General features: G+C 44.1%; 1 protein-coding gene across 2 annotated transcripts; it reads right to left on the bottom strand.

Annotated features, from left to right (window-relative positions):
* Positions 1–462: 462 nt before the first annotated feature.
* KCNG3 (potassium voltage-gated channel modifier subfamily G member 3) lies at positions 463–22,955 on the bottom strand. Of its 2 annotated transcripts, none has more exons than XM_059942949.1 (2): positions 22,291–22,955; positions 463–1,108 (listed from the first exon to the last, which is right to left on the bottom strand). In XM_059942949.1, exons 1-2 carry the CDS (start codon positions 22,953–22,955, stop codon positions 463–465), a joined length of 1,311 nt encoding a protein of 436 aa, XP_059798932.1. The 2 variants fall into 2 exon arrangements, with proteins under 2 accessions (XP_059798932.1, XP_059798933.1); XM_059942950.1 differs by having other exon boundaries at positions 22,324–22,955.
* Positions 22,956–25,803: the final 2,848 nt, after the last annotated feature.

Raw genomic sequence — 25,803 nt, 5'->3', positions numbered from 1 at the left:
TATGTTTCCAGGGTACTTCTGACATTGATATGAGAGATTATAAAACATTTAGAAATGAAAATGTTACTCTCCAACAAAAAACACTGTAACTTCCAAGCTTCTTCTGCATTCACAAGATGGAAAAACATTTGGAAAATAGTAGCTTTCGGTTTTAAAATGTTCAAATAATATACTTTAAAACAAACACAAAAAGTGTAATTGTTCAAGGCAAGGAAGAGACAAGTCTAAATAAAACAGGATCCTAAAATTTACTCTAGGAGTCATTCCTTTTCCTTTGCAGTCTCAATCATATTTACTCCATAATAAGTAAACTGCTTTACCCCTTCAGCTGGGAAGGACAATTTTTACTCTACCAAGGTGATGACAGTACCACTGCAGTGCTCACCCAACGAGAAATGCATGAATATGAAGTAGCGTCAACTCGATCAAATGAAGTGTATGCAATAATTGATTTGCAATGTGTTAATTTAGGAACTCAGCGGAGAGGCTCCTACTATATCTAGCTGATCTAAACTTGAGCTCATGATAACACTGCACGAAGCTATGGTAGATAAAAGTGATAGGTAATGCCAATAAAACGATTCCACTGACAACACAAACTCCTCCAAGAATTCTTCCAGGCATTGTGATAGGATACATATCTCCATAGCCAACTGTAGTCATAGAGATAATCACCCACCAGCAGGCAGCAGGGATGCTGGCGAAGTCCTTGTTGGATGTTTCCAGGTCCAACCCATGTTCAAGAAGCTGAGAAAGTGCACTAAAGATTGCCATGGCAACACAAATGAAGACAAGCAACATAACCATCTCTCGGTAACATCGTTTGAGAGTCAAACCAAGTGTCTGAAGACCGATGAAGTGACGGGCAAGCTTAATCACCCAAAAAATCCTCATCATTCTAAGCACCCTCAAGGTGACTCCAGCCCTCTGGAGTTGAGAGTTCTCGCCCGTAAATACTGTCATTAACACGGAGATGTAATACGGCGTGATTGCCAGTAAATCAATGATGTTCAGGGGTCTCTTGACAAACTCACACTTGTTTTTGGAGACGATGAACCTCACAATGCATTCCGCAGTGAACCAACCTATGCAGATAGCTTCAATTATCCTGTCAGGAGAACAAAAGAAGAATTGATCATTTTATTTTTAAGCATTTTAATAGCTCTTAGATTTCTTCAGATAGTACTACACTGACATACAAATTTAGTTACCTTTCCAGAAAACATAAAAAACAGACAGCATTACCAACATCATCAGACCCACCGGGATGCAAGAGAACAACAAATACATCAACAAATGAAAACTGAACTTGATAAAGTTCTTATTTATATATGGCATGTAATAGCATTGAAAAAAACATTTGTTTGCTTGTTGTCACTAATACTTAAAAAAAATCTCTCTCTTACTTGGTGGCTTGAAATTAACTTATACTCAGCTCGCCACACTATGAAATGTTATTCCATGAGGACAGTGGTTCTCTACTGTGATGTAAGTTATTAGGTAAGTCAGAAGGGCTTGGTTCCTACAGACAGTGGACACACCCAAGTTTTCAATGATTTACTTCTTGGTAAATAAGAGTGAACTCAAGATCATTTCCGTAAATGTTACTGTATTTTTTTTTTCCTACAGGCTTGTGTGGGAGACACTGAATCTGAGCCTGCCTTTTGGGCTCTGCAGGAATGCCAGTGCCCTCACCAGGAGAGCACCAGGTCATGACCATCCTCATCACAAGCGTTACAGTGGAAAAAAGGCTGAGAAATCCTGCAATGGAGCAAAACAATCACTAAGAACCAACAAGTTTGTCTGTTTGTTTTCCATAGCTATTTTTATTCAACATGTATCTTTAAAATATAGGGCCATGGACTTCCCTGGTGGCGCAGTGGTTAAGAATCCTCCTGCCAATGCAGGGGACACAGGTTTGAGCCCTGGTCTGGGAAGATCTCACATGCCGTGGAGCAACTAAGCCCGTGAGCCCCAACTACTGAAGCCCGCGTGCCTAGAACCTGTGCTCCACAACAAGGGAAGCCACCGCAATGAGAAGCCCACACACCGCAGCGAAGAGTAGCCCCCACTCGCCGCTTGCCGCAACTAGAGAAAGCCCGTGCGCAGCAATGAGGACCCAACGCAGCCATAAATAAATAAATAAGTAAATAAATAAATAAATAAAATATAGGGCCACATTTAATCTAGAGCAGTGTTTACCAACCCTTCCACGTCACTGCACACATTGAAAAGAGTATTACCTACATAGCCTACTGGCGTCAAGGGGTAGCATTCCTGAAGTGGAAGCCACCAGCCTCGCCCCACACTCCCCAAGGCTGAGGAATTAAATCTCAGCACAGTGGTTAGGAAGCCCTGACCCAGAGTGAGAGGTAATGCTAAGGTAATTTTTAATTAAATTACATTTTTTTATTTGTAAATATTTTCATTTCAGTTATTTCATGCAGTAGCTTTAGAAAAGAAGAAAATGCACTACAGTACATGTCTCTACAGTACAGTGCAAATATGACTGTAATAAAATGTTTTAAACATGGCATTTAAAAAAATTATAATTAAATTACATTTTAAAATTCAAATTTAAAGTTACAATCCTTATACCAACATTCATTTTTCTCCACATAATTCTGTCCTACTATTGACCTAAACCCAAACATGAGAAGTATGATGGAGAGAGAAGAAAACGTAGCAGGTGGGATGGTAAGGTCTGTGGGGCAACATTTTGAAAAGAAGTACCCAAAGTGCATGGCACAGAACACAGATTGCACTGGATGTTTCTCAGGGAAATGAATAAATAAAATTAACCATGTTCCCCTACTATGGAGGTTCCTAGGGCCATAGAGGTTAATTTGATTTATGTCTTGAATAGGTAGTACATTCACATGGTTTAAATTTCCAAGGTAAAAAAAAGAGTACAGAAAGAAAATTCTCACTCTCACCCTATTCCCCAGTCACTTGGTTCCCCAGTATTCACTCCAGTCCCAATTCCTCACTGGTCAGAAGGGCAAGAACCACTGACCAACAAGAAAGTAGTAACTTGAGTATGTTAGTTTCCTGTGGCTGCTGTAAAAAATTACCACAAACTTGGCGGCTTAAGACAACAGAAATTTATTTTTTCACATACCCAGAGGTCAGAAGTGCAAAATCATTATCACTGGGCCAAAATCAAGTGTTAGTAGGGCCCACTCCCTTCGGAGGCTCTAGGGGAGAATCCGTTCCTTGCCTCTTCCAGCTCCTGGTTGGCATTCCTTGGCTTGGGGCCACATCACTCCTATCTTTGCCTCTGTGCTCACCGTGTCAAATCTCCCTCTGCTTCCACCTTGTAAGGATACACATGATAGCATTCAGAGCCCCTGGGATAATCCAGGACAATCCCCCATCTCAAGATTCTTAATTTAATCATATCTGCAACATCCCGTTTGATATATAAGGTAATATCCACTTGTTCCCAAGGATTAGGACCTGATATCTTTTGTGGGGAGGGAGGGATTATTCTTCAGCCTACACACAAACTAAACAGGAAGATAAAGCCCACAGTGAAAGTAATCCAACCTACCGCCCAGTGAGGAAGGTCAGCAGATGAAGTCACAGCTGCCCCTATCTCTTTCTCTACTGTATTACCTGCTGCTCTGCACAGAGACCCCATTACTCTGTGGTTGGCAGCAGCTTCTCTATCCCCACCAGGCTATCAGTAAAAGCTGCTGCCATAATGACCTCTATGAACCTGGAGGCTTAGAAAACTGGGAGGGTAATGAAACTTGGTAGATCTAGAAGATAGGAGGCTGCATTTTTTCAATATTCAGTTTTAATAAACATAATACCAGGCATTCCTTCTCCCTGGTAATGCTCATCAAATCCTCCATATGGTCCCCCATATTTCTAGCCCCTTGCAGTTAGGCAAGGTCACATGACCAGTTCTGATCTATGAGCTGTGAGCAAAATGACTACAGTTCTGGGCAGAGGCATGGAAGAGTGGGTGTGAATTATCTTCCCTGCCGTGGCAACCTGAAAGGCATGTGTCCTAAGTGGCTCCAAGATGGTGGGGTCCCTACCAGCTCAAGTCACTGAGTATATGTTCAAAGAAAGACAGACATTCCCCATCCTGACTCTGATTGGACATGGTATGTGAGCAACCAATAAATCCTTGTTCTGTTAAGCCACCAGAATTTCTAAGTTGGTTGCTATCCTAAGTAATAAACTGGTAAATTCAGTAAGTAATAAGATACACACTCAAAAAGGATTGCAAGAGCACAAAGCAGTCACAATAATAGTGTTCTTTGATCAGCTGTGGTTTTTACCAGTTCTCTAGCTAAAGTACTATGTCTCTTCTCTAGCCAGACATGAGGAAGAGCACTGGACCTGATGCCGGGAGCCCTGCTGCTCTTCTCACTCTGATCTTCTAAGGGCTCTCCCAGCAATAAAATCCTAAGATCCTATTAAATTAAGAAGAGTAGGGGCTTCCCTGGTGGCGCAGTGATTGAGAATCTGCCTGCCAATGCAGGGGACATGGGTTCGAGCCCTGGTCCGGGAAGATCCCACATGCCGTGGAGCAACTAAGCCCTTGTGCCACAACTACTGAGCCCACACCACGACTACTGAAGCCCGTGCGCCCAGAGCCCGTGCTCCGCAACAAGAGAAGCCACCACAGTGAGAAGCCCGCGCACCGCAACAAAGAGTAGTCCCCGCTCGCCGCAACTAGAGAAAGCACCCTGCATAGCAACGTAGACCCAACGCAGCCAAAATTTTTTTTAAATAAATTTATTTATTTATTTTTGGCTGTGCTTCAGTAGTCGTGGGGCAGGCTCAGTAGCTGTGGCACTCGGGCTTAGTTGCTCCGCGGCATGTGGGGTTTTCTCAGACCAGGGATCGAACCCGTGTCCCCTGCATTGGCAGGCGGATTCTCAACCACTGCGCCACCAGGGAAGCCCAAGAAGAGTAAAAATTTTAATTGTGCCAGAAACACCAGAACATTTTCAGCTAATTGCTTCCACCAGCAGCCAAACTGTTCAGATTAAAAAGGAGGAAATCCAACTGACACTAAAGAATCTCTCAGTAAGGGAATTTCAAAGAGGTAAACTCATCTGTAATGAGGCCCACGGGGCTCCTCCTGCCCACCCCCCAAGTCAGCCACAATTTATCCAAAATTCCACGCTAAGGAGATGAATAAGTGAGAAACCTCAGGCATCCCTCTTTCACCCAGGATTATGCCAAGGCATTCTCCAACAACAAACACCACTAAGCCTGCCAAAACTCCCCATGTTTCCAAATGGCACTCTTGCCAGTGCCACCTCCAGCAACTGCTGGAAAACTTGAGTGCTGTGTTTTACTGAGCACTACAGCAAATGACTGGGCACTCCGAGGGCTACTTCTATAAAAAACAAACTGAAAAAAAGAACGGAAGAAGATACTGAAGGATACCAGAATCCTTTGAAGCCCATTCTGATTTCTTTTGAGGCTCAAACATATAGAAGCTCATGAATTCACAGCTAAATATATATATATATATATATATATGTATATATACATATACATATATATATATATAGAGAGAGAGAGAGTGAGTGAGAGAGAGAGGCCTTTCAGTTGGGCACTGTGCTAAGCACTTTGTAGACATCATCTCATTTAACCCTTTTCAAGAACTTTATGGAGTGTGTACTTCCCCTAATATCTCCATTTTACAGATGACAAAACTGAGGCTGAAAAATTAAACATCTCTTCTAAGATCACACAACTAAGAAACTGCAGTGGCATAGGTAATGAAACCCAGATCTACTGGGCTTTGAAGCACTAAGGAACATCTGAAAATGCTAATGATTTTTATGACAATGTTCATTGTTAATATTAAATTATATATGTCAATCTCTTGGTCTCCATGGTTGATGTATTAGAGCAGCATTTTTCACACTGCTGGTTCTTAGCCCATTAATGGATCAAAATTGATGGTGGTTTTTTTTTTGGAAATTAAATAGAAATATTAGTGTGCATCAAAGTATAGTTTCATAAAACTTTTGTTTCAGTTACATATAATTGTGTACTAAGTTACGATGTAAAATGTACTCCCTTCCGTAGGCATTGGAGGACCTCAAAAATTGCTGGCAATCATCAGTCATTCTAATTCCCCTAACTGATCCGTCATGACAGAAGGCACTTCTGGCAATGACTCAGAGGTTTACAAACAGGCTCCACAGGAGAACAAATGCTTTTAGTGCTAACCATCCCCTCCTGCCTGCAAATAAGACTAGGACAGGACATAAAAAGCCATTAACTATGTTGTATGAGGTGAAGATCAGTCTCCCTCTGGGTGCTAACTTCTCATCTTTTTCCCTCAACATTTTATTGTGAAAAATTTCAAACATGGAACAAATTAATATTTTAAATATACTTGCTTATCACCTATTCATCCCTATATCCATCTATTAACCTTTTTTTCTTGAATGCATTTTAAAATAAATCCAGACATCGGTGCACTTCCATCTAAAAAATTCAGAGTGCATATTATTAACCAGAGTTCAATATTTCATTTTTTTCTTTTGATTTGAACTTTACATGCAATGGAATGCACAAACCTTATGTGCACACTCACTGAGGTTTGACAAATGCATAACCTCTATAACTGAAACTCCTATCAAGATATAGAGCATTCACATCACCTGAGAGTTCCCTGCCTTATTCATCTTTGTATCTCCTGCCCTTACTTCCCATCAGACATACAACAAGCGCTCAACAGCTTTTTGTCCAGTACAATGTAGTGACTTTGATAGAACTTGAAGGACTGGAATGGCTCTTTGGGGAGCTTTAAGGGATAACTGAAGCCTGTCATCAAAAAATGGTGCTGAAGGGACTTCCCTGGTGGCACAGTGGTTAAGAATCTGCCTGCCAATGCAGGGGACACGGGTTCGATCCCTGGCTGGGAAGATCCCCCATGCCGTGGAGCAACTAAGCCCGTGCGCCACAACTACTGAGCCTGCGCTCTAGAGCCCATGAGCCACAACTACTGAAGCCCGTGTGCCACAACTACTGAAGCCCGTGTGTCTAGAGCCCGTGCTCTGCAACAACAGAAGCCACCCAATGAGAAGCCCACGCACCACAACGAAGAGTAGCCCCCACTCGCTGCAACTACAGAAAAGCCCGCGCGCAGCAACAAAGACCCAACGCGGCCAAAAAAAAAAAAAGAATCCGCCTGCCAATGCAGGGGACATGGGTTCAAGCCCTGGTCCAGGAAGATCCCACATGCCGTGGAGCAACTAAGCCCGTGAGCCACAACTACTGAGCCTGCGCTCTAGAGACCGCGAGCCACAACTGCTGAGCCCACGTGCCATGGCCCGTGCTCCGCAACAAGAGAAGCCACCACAATGGGAAGCCCGCGCACCGCGGCGAGGGGTGGCCCCCACCTGCCGCAACTAGAGAAAAGCCCACACGCTGCAACCAAGACCCAGTGCAGCCAAAAATAAATAAATAAAAATTAGTTTATTTTTTAAAAAATCATGCTGAATTCAGCTGGACCCTTACCTTACACCAAGTACAAAAGTTAACTGAAGGGCTTCCCTGGTGGCGCAGTGGGTGGGAGTCTGCCTGCCAATGCAGGGGACACGGGTTCAAGCCCTGGTCTGGGAAGATCCCACATGCCGCGAAGCAACTAGGCCCGTGAGCCACAATTACTGAGCCTGCGTGTCTGGAGCCTGTGCTCCGCAACGGGAGAGGCCACGACAGTGAGACGCCCGCGCACCGCGAGGAAGAGTGGCCCCCGCTTGCCACAACTGGAGAAAGCCCTCGCACAGAAACGAAGACCCAACACAGCCATAAATAGATAAATAAAAACAAATACTTTAAAAAAAAAAAAAAGAGTGAGCATATTTCTCTAAAAAAAAAAAAAAAAAAAAAATTAAAAACAGAACTTCCATATCATCCAGCAATCCCACTTCTGGTTATATATCCAAAAGAACTGAAAGCAGGGTGTCAAAGAGATATTTACACACTTGTGTTCATAGCAGCACTATTCACAATAGCCAACAGGTGGAAGCAACCTAAATGTCCATTAATGAATGACTCCATAAATAGAATGTGTCACAGTCTTACAATGGAATATTATTCAGCTTTACAAAGGAAGAAAATCCTGTCACATGCTAATAAATTGATGAACCTTCAGGACGTTATACTAAGTGAAAGATACCCAGTCACACACACACACAAAGACAAACACTGTATGATTCTAGCTATAGGAGATATCTAAAGTAGTCAAAATTCAGAGAAACAGAAAATAGAATGGTGGTTACCAGGGGCTGAGGGAAGAGGAAAAAGAGAAGTTGTTGTTTAATGGGTATTTCCCCTAATATCTCCATATTACAGATTACAAAACTGAGGTTAAAAAGTCAAACATCTTTTCCAAGATCACACAACTAAGAAATTGCAGTGGCACAGTTAATAAAACACAGATCTACTGGGCTTTGAAGCACTAAGGAACATCTGAAAATGCTAATGATTTTTATGACAATGTTAATTGTTAATATTAAATATGTCAATCTCTTAGTCTCCATGGTTTATGTGTTAGAGCAGCATTTTTCATACTGCTGGTTCTTAACACAGTTTCAGATTTGTAAGATGGTAAATTTTATGTTATGTACTTTTTGCCCAAAATAAAAATACGTACATGAAACTGTCCAACGAAGGGAAGAAGATAGGAGGCTCCTGAAGCAAGGAGCCCTTCTCCACTTGTAACTTGCTGTGAAACCATGGATAAGCTATTTAATCTCTCTTCCTGAATTTTCCTCAACGGTTAAATGATGAGAATAACAGTAAGACCTATCTCTCAGATTGTCTTAAGAATTAAATGAATTAATATGAAATAATAGTAAGTGCTCAATAAATCGTGTCTATAATTATCATTATTACAAACCATCTCTGGGCTTGCAGTCTTCCCTTCACACTCAAAAGGAGATCACTTCAGTGTTTTCCTGAGTGCAAAGAGAAGGCAAGAATGAAAGCTCCATCCTTTCATTCTCTCTTCTCCCAAGAATTCTGCCTATATTCTCACACACTGCTGGCTGTAGCATAAACTGGTAAAACCACTTAAAAGAGCAATTGGCAGAATATATCAAGCTTTATACTGCACATGAAACCCAGCCACCTACTCTAGGAATTTATCCTACAAACACACTTGCATATTTACATAAGAATATGTACAATGAGATCCACTGTTTGTAATACCCAAGGATAAAAAAATATATAAACATCTATCCAGAGGAGATTGATTATATAAATGTATTTCCCAAAGTTACTAGGTTGAACCATATGCAATTGACATTGGAAATTTTATGACTCTACCTTATGCCATGTAGCCACGAAAAAGAGTTAAGGTGCATTCCTGAGCTTTGATGTGAAACAGTCTCCCAAGATGTACAGGTGCAGAACAGTACATATATTATGCTTTAATTGTGTGCATGTGCGTGCATGTGTGTGTGTGTCCGTGTGTATTGGAAGGATACTTAAGAAACTGTTAATACCAGTTGCTGACTCTAGGGAGGGAGCCTGACGCAGGATGGAAACTCACTTTCTACTTTATTACCTTTTGTGCTGTTAAATGATTTACCATGTGCACATATTATTTTTCCAATTAAGAAAAATTTTAAAGAAAAAGTGAAAAGCATGCCCAACTAGAAGAGCAATCACCATGATGAAGTTGTCAGTGGCTTGAATCAACCAGCACACCCCCAGGAGTTGCACCCTTCCTACCCCAAGCTTTCAGGCTTGAACGTATGAGGCATTTCCAGCAGGCCTATACAGTGTGATGATACGTGGTGTAATAAGCTGTACATCACCAACAAACTGTACATCACCGTCCACCAAATTCTCTACAGTCTCTTTCATGTCCTTATAAAAGTTTTCTCCACAAGTTCAGTGGGGGAAAAAGGCAGGAATCAAACAAACAAAAAAAACTTGATTTTTTTCTTATGTATTTTAATTACCTTACAGAAAGAAAAAATCCATACCACTCATATATTTTGTACTCTAGATCAGTAATGAAAATAAACAAAAACATACATTAGGTACTTACTCGAGTACCAAGCATTTTTCTGTAAATTTATACATATTAATTCATTTAATTCTCACAACTGAATGCACAGTACGCACAGAACAGGGATCCTCACTGGGCTGCCAAGTGAGATGTGCAGTGGAGAGAGGCGTGATTGTAGGATTTATGGCTGGAAGCCTTATGGCAACACTGAAGCCTTATGGCAAAGCTGATAGATTTTCAAAGTCAAGTTATAGCTTTAAAAGCAAAGGGAAACCCTTAAAGATTTGGCAACAGGTGGATTCATTCGTTGAATAAGCATTTCTTAAGAGGTTACCGTGTGCTGGGCATATTGCCAGGCCTGTGAGCTGGGAAGAGGCCAAGTGTACTGTGGCAATATACATCGGGCAGATGTTTATGGGCTGACTGGAGGGTGCAAACAGTCAGGAGGCTGTGACACAGGCAAGAGAAATGGAAGGCCCAAACTGGCGGATGATGGGAATGAAACGAAATGAAATAATGAAATGAAATGAAATGGGGGATAGATGGCAGAAGACTTCAACAAGACCCTACCACTGGCTGGCTGTGAAGGGCACAAAGAGCTGCAGCTGCAAGGATATGAGCAGACGCCCAAGACTCAGCAGACCTTCACCACCATCCTGGACCTCGGAGAGACGTGTGGGTCAGAGGGAACCAGGCAGATGCCTCGAGGCAAGCGAAGAAAAGAAAACCACCCAGCAAAATTTTATTACAAGAGATGGCCACTCTGAACCAGTCTCTTGATTTTCCTAACAGATGAAAAGACAGAAATCATCTTTCCAGAGCCAAATTATGAAAAGCATTTCATCAACACCATGCTTCAGTGTTTGTGTTCATTACCCTGTAATCGAGGACTAGGCTCTGGGCTGACTCTGAAGAAACAATCCACATTTCTGTGTGTATCTCTACCAGATGCTCTCAAAGTCAGGGACACCAGGGCAGCTTTTCTTCACCAGATGCTGAGGAATGAGTTTTCAGTAAACCACCATGTTCTAGGTGAACATACACATAACAAGTGGAGAGACCCAAAATCTGTGGTCCTGGTTCTCACTACTAAAACACTTCCCAGAGGTGAGAGCAACAGAAACCCAGACCCATCAACACCTGCCCATCCAGGCCACCAGCGTTCTCCACTCCAGGTGGGTGCCCTTCATCCTGCAGGTACAATAATCTCCCCCAGCACCTTCACCTCCACTCCAAAGAGACACTAATCCATCTAAATAATGATGCAAGAAGATCAACTCACTGCAAGAATTGATCTGTCCCCAATCCACATATAACTACCCGATGGGTTCTACTTTTTTTTAAAATTTCATTGGCAGTGCATTAGTAAAAGAATTTTTTAAAAAAGAAATGATATCAAGAGACCATCCTCCTCAGACACGATCATCTTATAAAAACTGATACCAATTCTTTTCTTTTTTTTTCTACTTTCTCTTTTTGTTTTTTTATTTATTTTTTGACATTCATTTTTTAAATATTCTTTTCCATTATGGTTTATCACAGGATATTGAATATAATTCCCTGTGCTATACAGTAGGACCTTGTTGTTTATCCATCCTATATAAAATAGCTTACATCTGCTAATCCCAAGTCCTTCCCTCCCCCAATTCTTTTCTTTTTTTTAAAATTAATTAATTTATTTATTCATTTATTATTATTTTTGGGGGCTGTGTTGGGTCTTCGTTGCTGCATGGGGGCTTTCTCTAGTTGCAGCGAGCGGGGGCTACTCCTCGTCACAGTGTGTGGGCTTCTCATTGCGGTGTCTTCTCTTGTTGCAGAGCGCAGGCTCTATGCGCATGGGCTTCAGTAGTTGTGGCATGTGGACTCAGTAGTTGTGGCTTGCGGGCTCTAGAGCACAGACTCAGTAGTTGTGGCGCACAGGTTTAGTTGCTCCACAGCATGTGGGATCTTCCCGGACCAGGGCTTGAACCCATGTCCCCTGCATTGGCAGGCGGATCCTTAACCACTGCACCAGGGAAGTCCCTAAAAATGGTTTTAAAAATGCAAAACAACGCTATATTTTATGTGTAAATACATACGTATGTACAAGCATATATTAAAAGTGTTTTTGATTCGCCCCTTTGCTTAGACCTGCTAGGCGTCCCTGCCGGGTGAGGAGGCTGAAGCCATGGAAGCCCACGCATACTACACCTTGGAATAGCTGTCTTGGAGGAGGGCACTCCAGAGCCCCACATGCCACCGGGCCTGAACCTAGAACAGGCCTGGGCCTGGGCTCTGGATAACTTCCCTGCGCTGAGCTGCCCCTCCTGCCAAAGCCCCCACTTCTGTGGGAACGCGCACTACTGTGCATGTGGGCTGCCGCGTCATGCCTGCACCAGACACGCAGACGGTCCCCAGGTGGAGAGCGGCCAAAAACGCTGGTGAGAACCACACATCCAGGAGCCAGTGGCTAATCCAGGATGGAGCGACAGTCCCGTCAAGAAGAGGCCAAAGCCAAACACCGCAGGGCACAATAGGGCCTGAATAGCCAGGAGATGTCAGCAGCAGCAGAGGCCGAAAGACACGAGGCCAGATCGCCTCCAAGTGCCCAGGCCGCTCCCCACCCCACACCCCGGAGCTGCGGAAACCCTGTAGAGGCTTGAAGCCCTGTGGAACTCGGCAACGAGAAGAATCGCGGCCTTCTGCCTGGCCCACATCGCCCCTTCAACCCATGCCCTGGCCTGGGGCCTGGGTCATCCCAGTGGAGGGCTCGTTATGCCTGTCTGGACTCGTCCCCTGGGCCCCGCCTTGCTCTGGGATAAGCCTGGAAGACTGTGGGGCAGAACATTCCGTATGTCCCTCCTTTCCTGGATTACTGACAGGTTTCTCAATTAGAAATCTCTTTTCAGGGAATCCATACTATCTTAAGGAACTTTTTTGTAGCTGTACTCAGAATTGTCATGTTTATGTTAATTCCAATTATGAGCAATGATTAAAACACGCTTCCTTAAAAAAAAAAGTGTGGGCTTCCCTGGTGGCGCAGTGGTTAAGAATCCACCTGTCAATGCAGGGGACACGGGTTCAAGCCCTGGCCCGGGAAGATCCCACATGCCACGGAGCAACTAAGCCCATGTGCCACAACTACTGCCTGCGCTCTAGAGCCCGCGAGCCACAACTACTGAGCCCGCGTGCCACAACTGCTGAAGCCCGTGCCCCTATAGCCCATGCTCTGCAACAAGGGAAGCCACTGCAATGAGAAGCCCACGCACCGCAATGAAGAGTAGCCCCCGCTTGCCGCAACTAGAGAAAGCTCCCGCGCAGCAATGAAGACCCAAAGCAGCCAAAAAATAAATCAATTTTTTAAAAAATGTGTTTTTGTTTGTTTGTTTGTTTTGGCTGAGCTCTGCGGCATGCAGGATCTTAGTTCCCCGATCAGGGATCAAACCCACACCCCTTGCATTGGGAGCACAGAGTCTTAAGCACTGGACTGCCAGGGAAGTCCCTAAAAGTGTTTTTTTGTTTGTTTTTTTTTTTAACCATGGGCAAAATATTTTAATGGATCATCATCAAAGAGAACATAAAATCCTCTGTTCTTCAAATACCTATTGCTGGTTTTTTTTTTTTCTTTCTTTCTTTTTTTTTTTAATCAGTCATCAATTTTATACACATCACTTTATACATGTCAATCCCAATCGCCCAATTCAGCACACCACCATCCCCACCCCACCACAGTTTTCCCCCCTTGGTGTCCATACGTTTGTTCTCTACATCTGTGTCTCAAATTCTGCTCTGCAACCCGGTTCATCTGTACCATTCCTAAAAGTGTTTTTAAATGCATAAAATAGTAACACCAAAGTCAGGAAAGTAGCTATATCTGTGGAAAAGGAAATGATTTCAATGGGCAAAAGGCACCTAGTAGACCTCAACTGTACTTTTTATGTTTTATTTCTTAAGATGGGTGGTAGGTACACAGGTGTTCGATGTACTATAATCTATACTTTTTTACATGCCTGAAAGACTTTATGATGGTTTTCTGCATAACTTCCTCTTCTGCCTTCATAAAACATGTATTTCCTTTATTTCACAGATTGATTTGTTCTGCTTTTTAAGTTTTTGGTAATTGTATTCAAAGAAAACAAATTTTGATTGGCATAAAGAAATCTACATTTTAAAAAAATGCTTAAATTTTGCTTTATTTTCAGTAGTCTCCTAAGTTAAAAATAATTCTTTGGAGCATTTGCTGTAGAAATGTTGAAGCACAAACATCCACCATTTAAATAAACTATACAGATTAAATGAGAAATAGGGACAATTTATTTTAAAAGCCCATTGCATAAGGTACTGTTTTTTTTGTTTGTTTATAAATTTATTTATTTATTTATTTATTTTGGGCTGTGTTGGGTCTTCGTTGCTGTGCGCGGGCTTTCTCTAGTTGCAGCGAGTGGGGGCTACTCTTTCATTGCAGTGCACAGGCTTCTCATTGCGGTGGCTTCTCTTGTTGCGGATCACGGGCTCTAGGCATGCGGGCTTCAGTAGTTGTGGCACACGGGCTTCAGTAGTTATGGCTCATGGACTTAGTTGCTCCGCAGCATGTGGGATCTTCCCGGACCGGGGACCAAACCCATGTCCCCTGCATTGGCAGGCGGATTCTTAACCACTGCACCACCAGGGAAGTCCCCAGCTATTTTTCCACTTTGGAATTTATCCAACATATGTACTTATACCAATTTGCAAAGAAACATGAAAAAGACTGTGTTCTGCACTGCTGTTTGCATTTTTGAAAAACTACAGTCAAGCTAACCATTCCACAGCAGAGTAGAGCAGGGACCTGGGAATCAAATGCCAGGTCACGACTTAACCACTATGTGAGTCTGACATACTACTTAATCTATCTAAATCTCAGTCATAAAATGGGGATAACAATGGTGCTACCTTGTAGGATTATTATGAGACTTAGATGAAAAAATAATTGTAAAACCTTAACAAGTGAGTAGCACATTATAAGTATTCAATAAATATTGACTATTACAGCCATTACTATAATTGATAGGACAGACACTTGTAAATGAACTGTGGCCCATCTATACAATGGAATACTACACAAATTTTAAAAAGAAGGAGGAAGATTTATATTAACTGATGTGGAAAGAGTTCCTAGATGTTAAGTGAAAAAAGCAAATTGCTAAACAAGATTATAGAATGATCCCAGTTATAAATTTAAAAAGACACCTGTAAGGGGGCTTCCCTGGTGGTGCAGTGGTTAAGAATCCACCTGCCAATGCAGGGGACATGGGTTCAAGCCCTGGCCTGGGAAGATCCCACATGCCTCAGAGCAACTAAGCCCGTGAGCCACAACTACTGAGCCTGCGCTCTAGAGCCCGCGTGCCACAACTACTGAAGCCCATGTGCCTAGAGCCCGTGCTCTGCAACAAGAGAAGCCACTACAATGAGAAGCCTGCGCACTGCAACAAAGAGTAGCCCCCGCTCGCCGCAACCAGAGAAAGCCCGCGCACAGCAACAAAGACCCAACACAGCCAAAAAATAAAAGAAAAAATAAATAAATTTATTAAGAAATAAAAAATAAAAAGACACCTGTAGGGACTTCCCTGGTGATGCAGTGGATAAGACTCCATGCTCCCAATGCAGGGGGCCCAGGTTTGATCCCTGGTCAGGGAACTAGATCCCACATGCATGCCGCAACTAAGAGTTTGCATGCCACAACTAAGGAGGCCACGTGCTGCAACAAAGACCCAGTGCAATCAAATAAGTAAATATATAAATAAATAAGAGACATCTGTATAATATGCATATATAATTATATATGCATGCATATGTGGATAGTATACATATACACATATATACACACATATATATGTGTGTGTATTTGTATATATGCAAAGAAATTTCTGGAAGAATACTCAGAAACTGGGTAATAGGATGCAGGAGAAAGAGGCATGTTTACTCTTTACTTTGTAACACTTAGAACCATACTTTTTTCCAATGAGCAAAGTTTTCATTTGAAAAAAAAAGAAGAATAATGTTTAAAACAACTTGCTTACCAAAAGGGAGAAAAAAAGCACTTTGATTAAATAAAAGGTATTAACAAAAGGAAGTTTCCACTGAATTCTAAAATTGGCAGCAGATAGAAAAACCCTGTACACAGATTAAAAGAAACAGTCCACTGTGAAAGAACAGACTTTAACTGAGGTTCTGGGTTATGTTCAATCCTATCAGAGATCTATTAATTACTGGCTTCCGAAAATATCCACCTTATCTGCAAAGTAAAAGCACTGAGACTTTCATCTTCAGTTTCAAATATTGCTTTTATTTTTAAAGTACTTTAAAAAACCTATTGCATTTATATAATACTGACCTAAAAGGCAATAGAAATAATACAATTGAGTTTTAAATTTCCATCACCTGCTGTTTCATTTTGATTTCATTTTTTAAACTTGGGCTTAAAATAACACCTAAAGAAATTTAAATATCTTTAAATCTCAAAGTCTTACAACACAAAGCAACTTTTAGAAATAATTTCTAAAGAACAGATTAAAATTACAGCAAGGCTTTGCATGCTAAAGAGATTTAAAGCTCAAAAGAGAACACTGCTGGGCTTCCCTGGTGGCGCAGTGGTTAAGAATCTGCCTGCCAATGCAGGGGACATGGGTTCAAGCCCTGGTCTGGGAAGATCCTACATGCCTACATGCCGTGGAGCAGCTAAGGCCATGCGCCAAAACTACTGAGCCTGCAGTCTAGAGCCTGTGAGCCACAGCTACTGAGCCCACCCTCTGCAACTACTGAAGCCCGCACACCTAGCCCATGCTCCACAACAAGAGAAACCACCACAGTGAGAAGCCCACACACCACACGAAGAGTAGCCCCTGCTCGCCGCCAACTAGAGAAAGCCCGCGTGCAGCAACGAAGACCCAACACAGCCAAAAATAAAATTAATTAACTAATTAATTTTTAAAAGTTTAAAAAAAAGAGAACACTGCTGCTGAGATAACTGAGGGACTAAAAAGTAAAAGGCACAACTTATTTATATCTGGTCCATCTTTTATTATTTATTTATTTATTTATTTATTTATTTATTTTTATACCCAAGCCCCCTGCATTGGGAGCACAGAGGCTTTTTTTCTTTGCTTTTTATTTATTTATTTATTTTTTAGAAATTTATTTTATTTTTGGCTGCGTTGGGTCTTCGTTTCTGCACGCAGGCTTTCTCTAGTTGCAGTGAGCAGGGGCTTCTCATGGCAGTGGCTTCTCTTGTTGTGGAGCATGGGCTCTAGGCACGTGGGCTTCAGTAGTTGTGGCACTCGGGCTCAGAAGTTGTGGCTCGCAGGCTCTAGAGTGCAGGCTCAGTAGTTGTGGCACACGTGCTTAGTTGCTCCATGGCATGTGGGATCTTCCCTGACCAGGGCTCGAACCCGTGTCCCCTGCATTGGCAGGTGGATGCTTAACCACTGTGCCACGAGGGAAGTCCCTGTAGTTTTCTTTGAATGGGGTCCTAAATTAGAGAATAAAATATTTGCAACTCATGTCATTAACAAAGAGCTAATTTCTTAATTCTTTCTAAAAATCTTCCAACTAAGAAAGTCATCGCCAAAATGGGCAAACAGTACACACAGCTCACTGAAAAGTAAAATAACTGAGTCCTAAATATATGTAAAGATGCACATTTTTACTCAAGGCAAAAGTAAATTAAAACTGTTAGACACCATTTTTCACCTTCCAGCATGATAAAAAAATCAAAAGTATAGGTATAATGTTATAAGTCATAATTCTAGTTATTACTTTAAAATGTATAACTCAGAAATAACTAAAAAAAAAAAATCAAAAGTTTAATAATGCTTTGTAGAGTATGAAAAAACATGGTCTCTCACATGCTGCTGGTGGGAGTATAAATTGATACAACTTTTTGTAGAGCAATTTGGAATTATCTATGAAAATGACAAGTACAAAATATGAAGTAGATAACCAACAAGGACCTACTGTAGCACAAGGAACTATATTCAATATCTTGTAATAATTATAAAGGAAAAGAATCTAAAAAAGAATTCATACATATGTTACTGAATCACTTTGCTGTATACCTGAAAGTAACACAACATTGTAAATCAATTATATTTCAGTAAAAATTTTAAAAATTATATATATATATATATTATATATATATAATTTTTTAAAAGACAAGTACAAATGTCCTTTGACCCAATGACTTACTTTCAGGAATTTATCCTATGGATATACTTTCATGAAAGCAAAATAATGTACATGTACAAGGATATTCACTACAGCATTCCCTACAGACAAGAAACAATGTTAAGTGTCCAGAAATTATAGGACATTCATACAATGGAACGTCATGCAGCTGCATAAAAGAACTGAGCAGTTCTTGGGATTTTGTTGTTGTTGTTGTTTTTTGGCTGCGCAGAGTGGCTTACGGGGTCTTAGTTCCCCGGATCTTAGCTCCCCACCAGGGACTGAACCCACCCTGGCAGTGAAAGCGTCAGGTCTTAACCACTGGACTGCCAGGGAAGTCCCCAAACCATATATTCTTATCTTTATTCCTTTTGCACAGTAAGTACTTGATAAATAATTATTCCCTGACTTACCAGACTTTTTTCTCATTCTAGCACAGGATCCCATTCTCCTCAACTAAGAGTTCCACCACCTGAATGCCTCAGCCTTAACCCACAGAGCTTTTCAATCTATGCAAGAGAAGATATATTCCTGGAAGGTTATGTTTTGAAATGTAAGATAAACAATAGATATTTATTGTGCCTGAATAATAGTTTTTTCTAAAAGATGCTATCATAATAAATAGTACAAGAGAATAAGAGAATTTAGATGCCTTCTAGGGCTTTTCATCTCATCTAGTTTGGGGGCTAAGACATGGTTATATAAAAAAATAACCACCATGCTAGGAAGAATATTACAGCTGCCAAATGAGTCACACAAGTAAGCAGTCTCTCAAGAAACTCAGGAGGAAATATCACATCTACTAGGGTAGTCAGGAAACGCTTCAAAAGGGAAACAGAATCAGAGTTGGGCTTGATGGATGATCTAATTTCAATAGGCAAGGGACTGACTGCACAGTAAGGGACATCCAGGTGGCTCAGGAACAAGTGAACAGGCTGGTCTGGACAAATGGAGCCTGCAGGTGGCAGGGAGTGCTCCTAGCTCCTGGAAATCCACTTATTCAGTCCCTGAGCCTGTATCATTCCAATGCCCTGGATTTATTTTGATTCTTCCTACTATCTCCCAGAGTTGTCATTTCATCTCCATTCTCACCAACCTCAAAGCAATCCAAGCTCTCATTCCCTCCCTCTGCAAAAATCTCCAAATTAATCCTCTTATTTCCAGTCTCCACCATCTCCAATTTATGGTGTACAACTCATGACATTTGTCACTTTATACTCATGATCCACTCACCCCAAACCTGCCAACAGCTAACCACCGCCTGCAAAATAAAATTATTCTCCCTCTCATTCCAGGCCTTCTAACATTGCCCTGTCTCCATCTCTCACTCCATCACTGGACTCACACTCCCTAAACGTAATATACAAATGTCATGCCTAGGCCCTAGATGTTCCTATTACCCGGAAAATCTCCGTATTTTGTTCCCAGGTGGGGTACACATGGTTGTACAGGTTTCAAACACTGTAGTTTACATAAATGATACTGCCTGCCAGTGTTGGGCAGTGCACAACCTCTGCAACCTTCCAAAGACAGCTTGTTTCCATCCTCTCCCACCTTGAGACCTTCCCAGAACAACTCAACTCAACTGTTGATCAATTGTGCCTCTGATTCCTACATCAACTGCCAGCTTGACACGGTTTCCTCACCAAAAAATGTTACAATATTTGGAATACCAATAGTACCTTGAACACAGCGGATACTCAAAAGATGCCTGCAAGTTACAGTGGGTAAGTCAACAAAGGCAGATTGTGGTTAACAGGCAAAAAGCCTTGGGGAGGGACTTCCCTGGTGGCCCAGTGGTTAAGAATCCGCCTGCCAATGCAGGGGACACGGGTTCGAGCCCTGGTCCACATGCCACAGAGCAACTAAGCCCGGGCGCCACAACTACTGAGCCTGTGCTCTAGAGCCCGCAAGCCACAACTACTGAGCCCACGAGCCACAACTACTGAAGCCTGCGTGCCTAGAGCCCGTGCTCCACAACAACAGAAGCTGCCGCAATGAGAAGCCCGCGCACCACAAAAAAAGAGTAGACCCCGCTCGCCGCAACTAGAGAAAGCCTGAGTGCAGCAATGTAGACCCAATGCAGCCAAAAATAAATTAAATAAATAATTTTTTTTAAAAAAGCCTTGGGGAATTCCCTGGCGTCCAGTGGTTAGGACTCCACACTCTCACTGCCAGGGGCCGGTATTCGATCCCTGGTCGGGGAACTAAAAATCCCATAAGCCACGCAGCGCGGCCAAACAAAACAAGACAAAACAAACCAAACCAAAGGTAAAGAGCCTTGAAGGCCAAGAGAGAAGTTCCGACTTCATTTGGGAGATGACAAATATGATCAGAAAGATGTTTTAGGAAGAAAGACTAATTTCAGCAACTACAAGCAAACAGGGTTTGAGACACTATTCTCAAAGTACCACCTTAGTTGTCTGTTGGAGGGGGCCTGTGGGAGGCTCTCTCTGTAATGTGCAGCCTCAAGTCATTCAGTCATCCTTCAGTTTATCTGTTTGGGATTACAGATAATGGTTTTCATATACCTACACTCAGAGTGAAGCTTAAAACCGGGCCATTAAGCCAAGAAAAACATGTTTCTGCCTGAAATATCTGCGTATCTAGGAAACAGTTCTGACGTGAATAATTATATACATACATAAAATACATATACACAAATAAAACATTTATCTTCTTCCTTCACTTCTTTTGCAGTCTTCCTCTTTTCCATCTGTCTCTTCCCTTTTTGGTTTCTTTCTCTCTCTCCCCCTAAAATTATTATTCATGTCTCTCATTTCTTTCATAAGTACATAAATTAATTTCATTGTACTGATGGAGTACCAAATAAGTAATTCTTATCTGTAAATTGAAAACTCAGAAACTAATACATTAAACAAAATGAGTTTTCTAATTAATTTCCTTTCAAAGCATGTGTCTTAGATTTCATGTCAAGATAGCATATCAGTAATGGACTCCATGGTTCCAGACAGTTTATTTACTTCTTAGATTTAAATAAAAATCTTTACTCTCCAAAGGAAGAATATTATGTGGAAGTAATCCACTCCAGTATCAAGGCACATAGCACCAGTGGAACCATGCACATGTCTATCAGGAAAAGATTACCAGGCAAGCAACCAAATTTTTAAAATGAATGGAGAGTGAATCTTAAAAGAGGATACAAGGTAAAATACATGATACAATTTTGTGTTTGTGCCCAAAGAGGCTGTCTCCCTTGAAAGTCCAACTTTACTGTTTATTCCTCCCACCAAATATGCAAAATAAACTCACTAGAACTAAAAACGGAAGTATGCTATCACTATTGAAAGGTAAGCAACATCAAAGGAAAGATCAAAATATTTTCCTTTCATCCTACTAAGGTGAAAAGAAAAACCATTAAATACTGGATACTGTTTCTGAATTTAGGGCAGTTTCCCATGGCTTTTTCCCTCCCTAGCCTGAAGATCTTCCGGAAGTCATAGTGTGAATCTTTGGTAACAAACGGTGGACAGGTGCTTTGCTAACTCCATACTTGGTAGGAAAAGAAGAGAGAAAAGGGCACGGACATCCATTACTTAGAATCTATCGCTAAATTAATCTCCTTTATAACAATTCCATTACAACTCATGTTATGCAGAGTGTATAGAGTGTGTGGGCAGTGTACAGCAGACCACACTCCATGATAACAAGACTTCATCTTTTCAAACACCATCAGAAATTTGCAAATAATTCAAACTGCTCTTAGCCCAAGGTTAAATTGTTGAATACTAACGATGAAAGTTTAGAGAAATCTAATTAACCGGTTGCTAATTTGCTCAAAAGTAAACTACAAACATGGGAGGCTTGTTCATCTCTATCTGCGTCTCCCCAAGGCTGGCGATTCGCCCTCAGGAGGGGCGTCTAGTGGGCGGACCAGAGCCGGCTAGAGCTGGGGAAAGGGGCGGGGGGGTAGTGAGGACCAACCCACCCCTTGGCTGGCCGCGCCTATGGCCGCGCTCGGCCCAGAACCCGGCCTGGCTTGGCCTCCCAGAGGCAAACAGGACGGAGACCGGACCGACGGACGGGACGGACAGACTCGACAGGACGGACAGGACGGGCAGAGAAGCAGTGCGTCCTACCCGGAGGGCTCCCTCCCAGGGCCGGCGGAGTACCTGCTCCGGTCATCCAGGCTGCGGTTGTCGGCCGCCGCGGCGCGCCAGTCGGGCAGTGTGCTGGCGCACAGCACCACCATGGACACGATCACGAACACCACCGACACGCTGGCCAGGATCTGCGCGGCCAGGGACGACGTGGGCTCCTCGAAGGTACGCCGCATGCGCTCCAGCCAGCGCCGGGAGGGGGCCGCCTCGGCACCGCCGGGTCGCGCCTCGTCGCGGCCCAGCGCGCCCGGCTCTTCGGCCGTGTAGAAGGTGTAGGTGTCGGACATGCGGTCGTCGAGGCGGCGCTGGCAGCAGTACTCGAGGTGCGCGCCCTCCAGGCCCCAGTAGATCATCTCATTGTAGAAGGACAGCTCGCACATCCGCGGCGCGAAGCGCAGCTTGCCGTGGCCGCGCACGTAGAGCAGGATGAAGCCGAAGGCCTCCGAGTGCCGGTCGAAGAAGTACTCGTTGCGCTCGCGGTCGTAGTCGTCGCACACCTCGAGCACGTCGCGCTCCGAGCGACAGCCGTGCAGCCGGCTCACGCGGCGCAGCGGGAAGTCCTTCAGTAGCTCCCGGGACAGCGAGTACCGGGCGCCGCCCACGTTCAGCACCACCGAGGCCGCCCCGCTGCGCCTGTAGGTCATGGCTGGCAGCCCAGAGGCCCCGAAGCCCGACGGCGCCGCCGCCGCCCCCCCGGCCGCCGCGCGGGGCCTGCCTGCTGTTGGCCGACCGGGGAGCGCGCCGTCGGGCCCCGCAGGCTATACCGCCGGCTCTCCCTCCGTGCTCCGCTGCTGCCCTTCGCTGGCCCGGGAGCCCCTCGGCTCTAGGCTCTTCGGCAGTCCGGCGTGGCTGCTAGCGACGCTCCCTCCGCACGGCCGTACCTGTAGGTGGCCGGGGAGTCCCCTCTGGCGCCAGCGCTGCGCCCCACGGGCCGAGAACGAAGCTGCCAGCGCCGCCGCCCCTCGCGTCTGAGGGATGCCCCCTCCGAGGCCGGGGTGCCCTTTCAAGGCGGCGGCGCTTTCCCCCCTGGGGGGCGTGCGTGCAGAGAGGAGGCGCCGGCGCTGGATGTCTCCGGGTCCCTGGCGCTCCCTCCGGCCGCGGCTCCAGCACGCGCCCCGCCACCGTCCAGAGGCAAGAGGTAAAGTGAGCGGGTTCGGAGGCGGTGAAGAGCCGGCTCCGAGAGGCGGGGGCGGGGCCTCCTCGCGGTTCCCCCTCCTTGCCTCCTGGCTACGCTCCGCTCACCTCCCTCCACGCGCCGCCCTCCTCTTCCCATCCGCGCCCTCACCTCGCTCGGGCTGGGATTCCCCGGCGCCCCTCCCTGGACCTCGGGCTCCCCGCCTCGTGACGCCGTCCTCCCCCTCCGCTCCCGCCCCCAGTGGCCAGGAGGGGTCCGCGGAGCAGGGATGCGCCGAGCCTGGAGCCCCGGGTGGAAGGGGTAGCAAAGCCCCGCGGCCGGGGTCTCGGCTCCGGCGTCCCGCCCCGGACCATCGGGATGACTTGGGGAGTCTCCAAGGGCCCTTTTAACGGCCCCCAAAGGGAGGCGACAGGAAGGTAAGGAGGAGTGAGGACTGGGGTGCGGGATATGAGGGGCGGGGACAGACGGCGTTGGGAGAGCTTTTTCCAGAAGCTATTCGGAGCCCAGCTCGGTTTCTGAGACCGCCCCAAAGGATTTCTCAGAGAAGGCACCCCAGCAATTCTTTTCTTGCCGACTTTGTTCTTCCTCTCCCGGCGCGGAGACTTACGTACCGCGTGCTCCGAAGGCGGCCACACATCCCAGCACCCGGTCTCGGTGCCGCCTTCCCGCCTGCCCTGTCTCGGAGGGGAGCGGCTCCAGCCCCCGCTTTCTGGGGCGCGGGTCCTAAGAGAGCACCGAAGTGTAGCGCCGCTGGACCCTCTCGTGACGCTTCCTGCAGAGTGGCGTGAAAGTCTGGGGAGAATTGCCTTGCCACTGGCAAGAACAGAATTTCGCGTTGCCTTCGTCTGCCCCCTCCTTTTCATAATGTCTTGATTTCCCCCATGCACCTCCAAGTCGGCTGCAGCACCGGCCCTCGGAGCTTGAAGAGCCCTTTAAGGCTCTGCAGAGCGAATTGCCCGGGGCACTGCTCGATGCTCTGGGAGTGGGCTCCATTTGGCAGGGATTATTTTAAATTGCTCCCAGCAATTCACACGACACCCGATACAGGCAGCCCTGCCCGCGCAGTACCCGCCAGAGGCGAAACAGGTGAGTTGTAAGGCAAGCTATGTTAAATGTAAAACAAGTACTGGAAGAAAAAATAAGAGTGGGGTGGGATGTAGTGGATGCGGTCTTTTGACCTCAGAGTAAACCCAGCTGGTTACTTGGGAAAGGTTTTACTTTGCCCTTCACTTTTCATAATTTCGTAGGATTGTCCCCTGCCCACTAGAGGTCACCATCAAGAGTCGTTTTGCTCTTATTCTAATGTGGATTCCTAGCGAAAAGGCAGACACCTAAAAATTGGAGTGGTCTCTCCTCACAAAGTAAAATCACTCTGGGTGATTTTTTTGTGTGCCTTTTTTTTTAAACTGAAGTAAAGTTAATTTACAATGTTCCAAGTGTACAGCAAAGTGATTCAGTTATATATAGATATAGATAGATAATATGTCTATAATTTTTTCAGATTATTTTCCATTAAAGGTTTTTTCAAGATATTGAATATATTTCCTTGTTGGGTGATTTCTTAAAGAATGAAAATCTCTTTAAGTTGTTTTTCCCTAGACTTGGATATTATCCCTAGACTTGGATAATTTATCTTAAATGCACTCAGTGTGATTAAAAACTCAAAAACCGAAGTTGTTTACTTGCTAAATATCTACTAACCCAGGAAAACATCCTTAAAGAAATGTTTCAAGACAGAATCAAAGGAGGTGATGGTCATAAGCTGGCAGAGAGAAAGAGGAGAGCCTGCCGAGTAGCAAAATCTCAGGTGTGGAGGACTAAAGTCCGTAAAAAAGCTAATGCATTTGCTTGGCTGAAAGGATGGGGATCTCCACTGTAGAATTTAGATTTCATCCTACAAGCTAATGGGATCCCTGAAGGTTTTAATAATAGAACCAACTTTATCTCAGGAAGAGCCATTTGCCCTCAGGAGAAGGCCACTTCTGCAACCAAGGAATGGGAACCCCACCCCTAAATCTTTGTAGATGAGGAAGGATTATTTCTGAGAAACACTGAGACCAAGAACTCAGCAGGGCTTGGAAATGGATTTGTTATAGGATATGAGGGTGGAGAAAAGTTTGCAGTTGCTAGCAGAGTGAAGAGCCTGGCTTCTAGAAGCATCACAGGCAGCAGAACACAAAACAACTATTTTGTCGATTATTCGTTTCAACACTGCTATATTTATTTCCTATGTTCTGTATCTAAAATCCCTTCAAAGTCTGTTGATTGAACCAGCTGAAGAAATATCGTATTTTAAATTAAATTTGAGCTTAGAAAACAAACCCTCTTGCGCTGTTGGTGGGAATGTAAATTGATAC

The sequence above is a fragment of the Balaenoptera ricei genome, chromosome 13, assembly GCF_028023285.1.
Source record: "Balaenoptera ricei isolate mBalRic1 chromosome 13, mBalRic1.hap2, whole genome shotgun sequence".
NCBI lineage: Eukaryota > Metazoa > Chordata > Mammalia > Artiodactyla > Balaenopteridae > Balaenoptera > Balaenoptera ricei.
This window is presented reverse-complemented; position numbering and strand designations above follow the sequence as displayed.